Raw genomic sequence first — 7,949 nt, 5'->3', positions numbered from 1 at the left:
GGGTGGTGCAACTGTAGCTGAAGGATGATTGCCTTTCTCAGTCCCAAGAAATGAATGAGACTGGTTCCCTCAAGATCTAGAAGTTTTGTGTCAAAGAAACTTGAAAGGAAAATATGGAAGTTTCCAACTTTCCCCTGTCAGCATACACATCCAATATAATCTAAAAAGGGATCAGATTTGCTGTGTACATGGAGTTGCAGTTTGCCAAGACTGTATAGGAATTAAGTCATAGAAACCTTTTTTCTTCTGAGGTAATAGTTCTAGCTAAGAGACCACCTAGAAAAACACAGGGAGGAAACGAAAACCTCAAAATACAGCACTTTGGCAATCTCCTGAGTATTTTTAGAAAACACTTCCGCTAAGAGTTTTGGTAGCGTAAAACATGATTGGCGTAAATGCCAAGCTGGGACATGTCTCTGAGGTATCACAAGAAGTTAAGTCTGGTAAAGTAACCACTGAGGAAAGATCTTTGTAGACTGTGTGTTTTCTTTGTTTTCTATGAATGGTTGGTTCTAACAGAGTTATTACTGGGTTTTTATTTTTCAATAAGGAAAATAAAGTTGTATTCTTCCAGTGATAGATTCATAGGGAGAAAAGGGCTGCTACTTAATTTCAATCAGAATTATTGAGTGATACACTATGTAAGGGTAAGAGAAGTGCAAATTTGTATTCTCAAATAGAGAAAGGAGAAAAATCTAAAACCTTTTGAGATGTTTGAGGAAAAACAGGAAGATGTTCAGATAGAGTCTAGGCTATAGTTGAGATAAAATTATTAAATAAAATAGCAGCTAAAGAATATGCTTTTATCATAAGAGGATGTTTCTAGTTGACTAGAGCAGTCAAAAGGGCTAAGTAAAAAGCTTCCTTGATGTTTTGAAAAATATAGAAGTTCTACTTGTAATATGATGAATGAAAATAAGAAACACTTTAAAGGATCAAGAGGATTACAGATTTCTGGTCACTGCATTGAAATGCATTGAAAATTTTTTGATGAGGAAATGTAGAGACTGGCCTGGGAGCTTTAGGAAGTAAATCCTGTTAGTGCTATGAAGCAGATATGTTACAAGATGTCTTGAAGGAAGTTTGCTTTACCTCAAGGAACTTGAGGGAGGAAGGAAGGAAGGAATTGTGCTTTGTCTTCTGAAGAGAGATGCAGAAAGACCTTCTCAAAGGAACTTTTCAGCACAAAATAATGTGCCTGTGGAAATCTTGTATTTCTGAAGCAGCATTCTGAGCTGGTTCCTGATTCTGTTTTCTGCTTTCTTTCTTCGTCTCTCAAGGACCCTCCCATCGTTCTCTGCACAAAAGAAAGCTGACCCTATAGCTTTTGTAGGACCTGATAGCAGACTGTACATTTATTATTTATGTAGAAAGTAAGCCAGAACGAGCAAGAATGTTTAGGGGGATTGAAGACAGTAATGTTTTCCCATTTTCCCTTCTTTTTTTACTTTTTCTCTAAAGCTTAATATTATGTGAAAATCTCTACAACTTTGATGGACATTCTTGCACCAAGGTTTGAAAAAGCACCTCTTTTACTGTAAAATCCTTGAACTTACACTGTGTTACCCAGTCTCAAATATTTTTTTGGATAAAATATGCTGTAGGGACAGTATTTTGGTTTAGATGTTTCCAGGGGCTTTAAAAATTAAAGAAATCCAATAATTGCATGCAAAACAATTTTACAACACATGATGTGCCATTTTATTTGTAAGGGCTACTGTTAATTACAAAGAGCTTCATAAGCATCACTAATTTTTACAGAAATCATTCTATATGATGATGAAAAATGAAAAATTCTTTGATTTTGAAGCCTTTATTTTGAGGTCTCACCTTAAAATTTCTTCAAGAGATTTCTTTGTTCAGCCACCCCAAAATTCATTATTTGTTATGGGAGTTGCAAAAGGTTAAATTTGCCGTGAGTATTTGAAGGATTTAAAAGCATAGCATCCTGTAGATGAAACAGAGCAATAAAAAATTACATGATTACTGAATCAATATTATACCATTTCCTGTATGCTGAATTCCTTCATTTATGGTGAAAAAATGATTGTCTGTTTACTTCTTATCTTCTGCAAATATCACACCTGTTTTTTCAGCCCTCCTCTTGTCTCCTTGCTTTGAATCTCCTCCCCTGTGATGGAATCAATTGCCTCAGTGGGTATTATAAAAAGCCAAGTATCCAGTGGAGTTCCCATTCACCACCTTAGCCACCATGGGGCTAAGAGCAGCCAGCCTCTTCCTCCTCTGGCTGGCTCTTTCCTCTGCTAATGAAATAAAAAAAGGTAAGCTTTAGAGATGCTGTGGCGTTTTAGGATGCCTTAAATTGTTTAAGCTTTCAAATACTGAGGCTGCATTGTGTGCAGTATTGATAGATACTGCTTTGGAGAGACTAGTGCCTATATCTACTGATGTATGGATTTCTATGGATTTCTAGTTTGATGTGCTTGGAAAATACTTTCAATATTGCTTTTTTTTCCATGCATCGTGTCTTTACTAAGTATGGCAACGACTTAGCAGAAAGGAACTGTAGAACTTTGAGAGCTTCACTATTGAAGCAATGAAGGAAGTGGATGACTGTGTCTTCTGTTACTTTGGAACAACATAAATTTTTCTTCACAGATGAATGTAATAACATTGGGAAAAGCTAATTTTGTCATTTAGGACACTTTTAACCCTTTTGCAAAAGCTCTAACTTACTGTATTTGCTATCAAATTTGAAGCAAATACAAATTGGAATGGAGGTCCAAATTGGAGTGGAGCACTCATACTGAAAACTGCTTTTTAGAGGAATAGATGATTAATTACATCCAGTGATCAGGTTTGGGCTGTTGAGCTTGGTCTGCTATGCCTTGAATTCAGCGATGGGAGGAAAGCTTTACCTTGCATTTGGTCTTCCAGCTGTGAGCTCTAGGAGGTTCTCTGTGCAGCTTTCTGGGGAGGAAAGTGTTCCAGCTTGTCTGGATGTATCTGGTATGATTGATACCATCAAAATACAGTAACCTAGAGGTTTTCTTAGCAGTTTTCTCACATTAAATGCTGCAAGAAAGTCTTGTGAAGATTAGAGATATGTCAAGATTGCCAAGGATGCTCAGCTGTTATGTTTCGACCCTAATCTACAGTATCTGGAGATTTATCAGATATTGTGTTAATTTGTATTATTTGTTGGTATAGATGGCAGGTCATCTTCATGTTTTGCTATTGCAAAGACTTCTTTTATTCCCTCCTACCATGCCTATTTTCTGACCTATCTTCTGAAATATTTTTGGCTTGCAGTAGTCGAAATCACTACTGCTTTTAGGAAAATAAACAGTTCCCTGAAATCTCCTGTTGTGCACAAGCCCTTTCATAACCTTTAAACTATTTGCTTTCCAGAGTAGGTAGTACTTTCTTGGTTTTCTACTTGTTTTGTTTCTAGTACCTGTTGCACCAGGGAAGAAGATTGTTCTTGGAAAAATTTAATATTGATAAAAACAATACTGTGATTCAGAATAAAACCATATGCTTGGCACAGAAGCCAAGCTAGTGGTCAGTGTTAAATTTTCTCACCTCATGCAGGTTAGTTCCATCACCTTAGTGAGGATTATACGGTATACCCTGGTCTCTGAATTGTTTATTAATATCTTATTCTCCTTTAGAGATTTTCATATATTCTGCTGACCTGGCAGATACTTGGCCAGGCTTGAAATCTATGGAATCTGTGGAATCACTGTGCACATAATTGCAAGTAGCTCCTACTGCAAAATGGAACACTTACATTTTTTCTCACTAGAGCGTTTCTTGCACTTCTTTTCATCTCTATTTCTTTTTCATGACTTAACAGGAAGGACGAGAAGCCATGGCCACTATGTCTGCAGCACTTGGGGAAACAACCATTTCAAAACTTTTGATGGAGACGTCTACCAATTCCCTGGCCTTTGCGAGTATAATTTTGTTTCTGACTGCCGAGAGGCTTACAAGGAATTCTCTGTCCACATCCAGCGTACTCTCAACAGCAATGGCCATCCTGAGATCCAGTATATTCTGATGAAAATCAAGGATATAATGGTCTACCTCAAACCAAACCTGGTTGTGGTGGATGGGCGGATGTAAGTTCCTTTACTATAATGGTATTTGGAGAAACGTGCTGGGAAGATGAAAGCAGGATTGAACTGATTCTTTACACAACTGTCTGTGTACCATTACAGAAACTGCTGCAAAGCATTTCCACACAGACAGACTAACAAACAAACAAACAAGCCTTTTGAAATTCAGCATTCAAATTGCTTGGGGGAGGGGTTTTAGTATTAATTATCATTTCTCCTCTGGCACAAAGGACTATTTAAATGCAAGTCAGGAATATGTTTGAGTGAATTGTTCTTCCAGTTTTGCAGAAAACAGTGCAAGAGCCAGATCTTTCACTGTCCTAAAATGACATAGCTTAATTTGTTTAATGGCATTATCTTGAGTTTGCCTTAGCAGATGGTCTAGCAAATCCTTGAAAAGAAAATGCATTTCTCTGGGGTCTTTTCCTCTTATTTTCTGACAGAAGAGAGGTAGTTTTTTCTGATCTTCATAAATAATTCTTTAAGATCTGATGGCTATTCCTCAAGGAAGTTTAACAGATACAACACAGGTCAAAATTTACACTAATTTATCTGTGGCGATATGTACTTTTTCAGACTCAGCAGTGTTCTTTTTCTTCTCCTATAACATGATTACACAACAAACTCGTCTGACACCATTGCTGATGCTAAGTAGTCTCTTAACCCAGTCTTTCCTATCATTAGCTTATCCTTGTAGTGTGTGCATTTATACTCTGAAGCAAGTGAAGCAACTCATGAGTTAATTAGTATGTTTTAGCATAATTGAAAAAAAAAGAGAACTTTTTAATTGTCATTGCAGACCTTGGTTTTGCCCAGAATTCAGCTTTTGCTCTAAAGTTTGGAAGCCACTGCAATGAAAATATGTTCAAAGTTTGAAAGTAGCATTCAGTTTTCCAAAGATCATACTAGAATGCATAACAAAATGACAAAAAGTTATAAAAAATGCATTCTTACCTCAAATTGAACAAGCTCTTTATTGTGTACTCAAATCTTAAAAAGAAATCCATGAAGAACAAGTTAGAAGTCCTTTTAAAACTGTTTCTCTTAAACTGAGCCATTTTTGTCTTAGATAGACTTTATTGTCATAAAACAACAGATCCCTGCCAAACAGGTTTTTGCTCTTGGAGAATTTGGGGTTTTTTTGTAGAACTTAATTTTCCATATTGATCCTGAAATGATAAATGATCAATTGTCATGTAAAATAGCATTTTTCAGTGCTGAAGTGAAAACTGTAAAGTAGGAAAGTGTATGGATTAGCCTTCAGGTACCTGATCCACTGATTGAATGTCCTGCTATTAGAAAAAAGATAAATATTTCGTGCTGTGATAGCTAAAAGCTGAAAAGATGTCCAACATTTTATGCTCCCCTTCAAGAAACAAAATCTCTCAAGACTTCATTGTTTATTGATGAATAATGCAGTCAAAAGCAGAAATAATGATCTCTGAGTTTGCACCTAGATTTGTAAGCCATTTGGGCATGTTAAGAAATGCTTGAAGTAGGTAGCTGTAAAAAAGTCCAGTGACAGAAAATCAGGAGATAAAGCTCTAGTTAAAATGTGTGCATACACATGCATGAATCCTAATGGATAGCAATTACATTAATAAATCTGTAGAAAATTAACCAGTTATTTTGACTGGATTTCAGTTTACATTACTTCTGTTTGAACAGACTCGAGGCCTCTAGAGGACTAGATTTTATAAGATGAGACTGTCTGCCACAATCCTTTTATTGCTGAATGAAATTCAGCAGTTCAATTTACTTGTAAGACAGACACAAATTGTTATCACGCACAAATGTCTATGCTCAGCCCTCTGCAAAATGTCTTCTGTCACCATTAACAAGCTCAGTCCTGTCCACTTAAAACTAAATAACTAACCACTGAAAAAACTACTGAATTCCTCTTAGCATGCTTCTTTCTTTGCAAAATTTTGTTGAATTACAAAAGTTCCTGTAACTGCCTGTGCATTCTGAACTCTCTCTTAAGGAGGCAGTTCCTTGCAATGGAACATTAATTCTCTCTGAAATGGCTATGAGATGTTTTGGTAAAGAAACACTGTAAATTATGTTGTAGCTCCTTTAAATGATGTAAATTATTAGAGCATGTTTGAATATCCTCTGTTAATACCACAATGATGGATTAATTTGAAGACATCTGACATTTTGGCTTTTTCTTTGATTAATTTGAAGACACCTGACATTTTGGAAATTTTTAAGTTAAAGACCCCAAAGTGTTGGGTAGGCTTTTCCTCTGAAATTGCTTTGCCTTTTACATGAGGTTTTGCAATGAGTTATTGTCCCAAGTGTCAGAGAGAGAAGACGTTATGCCTCATTAAAACAAATCATCCTGTGCAGTTAGGATGAGGGAGTCAGACTAGTTTCTGTATTCCTTGGGGTATTTGGCTTATTACAGACATTCATGTCGGCCCTTATGTTTCCTAGCTAACGCAAAGTCTGTGATTTTCTTCCTAGTGTGAAGACACCTTATTACTCCTCTGGTGTCCTCATTGAGAGCAATGAAATTTACACCAAGATTTATGCCAAATTAGGCATGGTTCTGATGTGGAACCAGCAGGATGCCCTGATGGTATGTATGATCAAAATATTTTTAGGTGGTATTTCCTGGGTTTCCTGGGATATTTCTCTATCTCAGTAGGGAAAAAAAAAGGGAAAAAAGGAAGAAAAAAAAATTCTTTTATGTTTTTCCTTTTTCTTTGTTATTTAGGTGGAGCTGGACAACAAATTTAATAACCATACCTGTGGTCTCTGTGGGGATTACAATGGAATCCAAATTTACAATGAGTTCATCAACGGAGGTGCGTCATCCCACCATACTGACAGTTGTCACCGAAGATAGGCTGACAAGCCCTGTGCATGAAACATCACAGGAGAGCAAATTTCACTTGAGAGGTTTCTGTGATTGCCCCAGACCAAACATTAAGTTCCAGTGCTGCATTCCTGGTCTAAGTTTATTCTATTCCAGATTAATCTTTTTGTTCTTTACTAGTCTTCTTTTCCTGTTTCCCCTTCACATTTTTAAGCACAGTTAGACATCATTCAGAGGAGGTACCTGTGTCTAACAGGGATATTCGATACCACAGTAACTGTTTCCCTTGATCCGTAGAGTTCCATGAATCAGGTGCTCCTTGTTGTCAATTTTTGGGGCTCAGCAAATTCTCTATTTTTTTCTCATAGATGCAAGCTACAACTCAATTACATATGGGAATATGCAGAAGATCAGCAAACCCAATTCCAAATGTGAAGATCCAGATGAAACTCAGGCTCTTCCAAGCTGTAATGAGCATGTAAGTATTTCTTGTGGTGAACTTCATTTACATGAGCACATGGAAACATCCTCTATCTACAGGGAGTTAGTTGCAAGGAGCTGGAAGGATTGTCCCTTCCAAGATAAATGGTTACTTTTTCCTAGCTGGGCAAAAGACAACAGTATTTTTTGCAAGATAAGAAATGTCCAGAAGCTCAGATGCTTGCAAATCTCTTAAACATTATTCCTCTTCCTCCTCAGCGTGACGAGTGTCAGAAGCTGCTGACTTCTCCTGCATTTGCTGATTGTCGGCTACGTCTGAATTTGGAGATGTACATCCAAGCCTGCATGCAGGACAAGTGTGCCTGTAATGGGAAGGAGGACTCCTTCTGCCTCTGCAGCACCATCTCCGAGTACTCCCGCCAGTGTTCGCACGCCGGCGGCCACCCAGGGGAATGGAGGACACAGAACTTTTGCCGTAAGCAGCTACACAGATTTTACAAAGATCCAAATGCTTCATGCCTGTAGCACCATGAAATTTAAATTCATTACTTCTTTACAAAACTGGTGGCATGTATTGCAAATTTCATACCGGTACTGCTAAA

At 37.2% G+C, this 7,949-nt stretch overlaps 1 protein-coding gene across 1 annotated transcript in view; it reads left to right on the top strand.

Annotated features, from left to right (window-relative positions):
- The first annotated feature begins 2,176 nt into the window (after positions 1-2,176).
- Positions 2,177-7,949, top strand: part of MUC2 (mucin 2, oligomeric mucus/gel-forming) — a 56,789-nt gene continuing 51,016 nt past the window's right edge. Inside the window, exons 1-6 of the mRNA XM_063398212.1 lie at positions 2,177-2,282; positions 3,821-4,085; positions 6,552-6,666; positions 6,805-6,895; positions 7,275-7,384; positions 7,606-7,822. Coding sequence (XP_063254282.1) covers positions 2,213-2,282; positions 3,821-4,085; positions 6,552-6,666; positions 6,805-6,895; positions 7,275-7,384; positions 7,606-7,822 — 868 coding nt within the window. The 5' untranslated portion in view covers positions 2,177-2,212. The remainder of the gene's footprint in view (positions 2,283-3,820; positions 4,086-6,551; positions 6,667-6,804; positions 6,896-7,274; positions 7,385-7,605; positions 7,823-7,949) is intronic.

The sequence above is a fragment of the Prinia subflava genome, chromosome 5 (assembly GCF_021018805.1).
Source record: "Prinia subflava isolate CZ2003 ecotype Zambia chromosome 5, Cam_Psub_1.2, whole genome shotgun sequence".
Classification (NCBI taxonomy): Eukaryota; Metazoa; Chordata; class Aves; order Passeriformes; family Cisticolidae; genus Prinia; species Prinia subflava.
The sequence above is the reverse complement of the archived record's forward strand: the minus strand, read 5'-3'. Positions and strand labels throughout refer to the sequence as shown.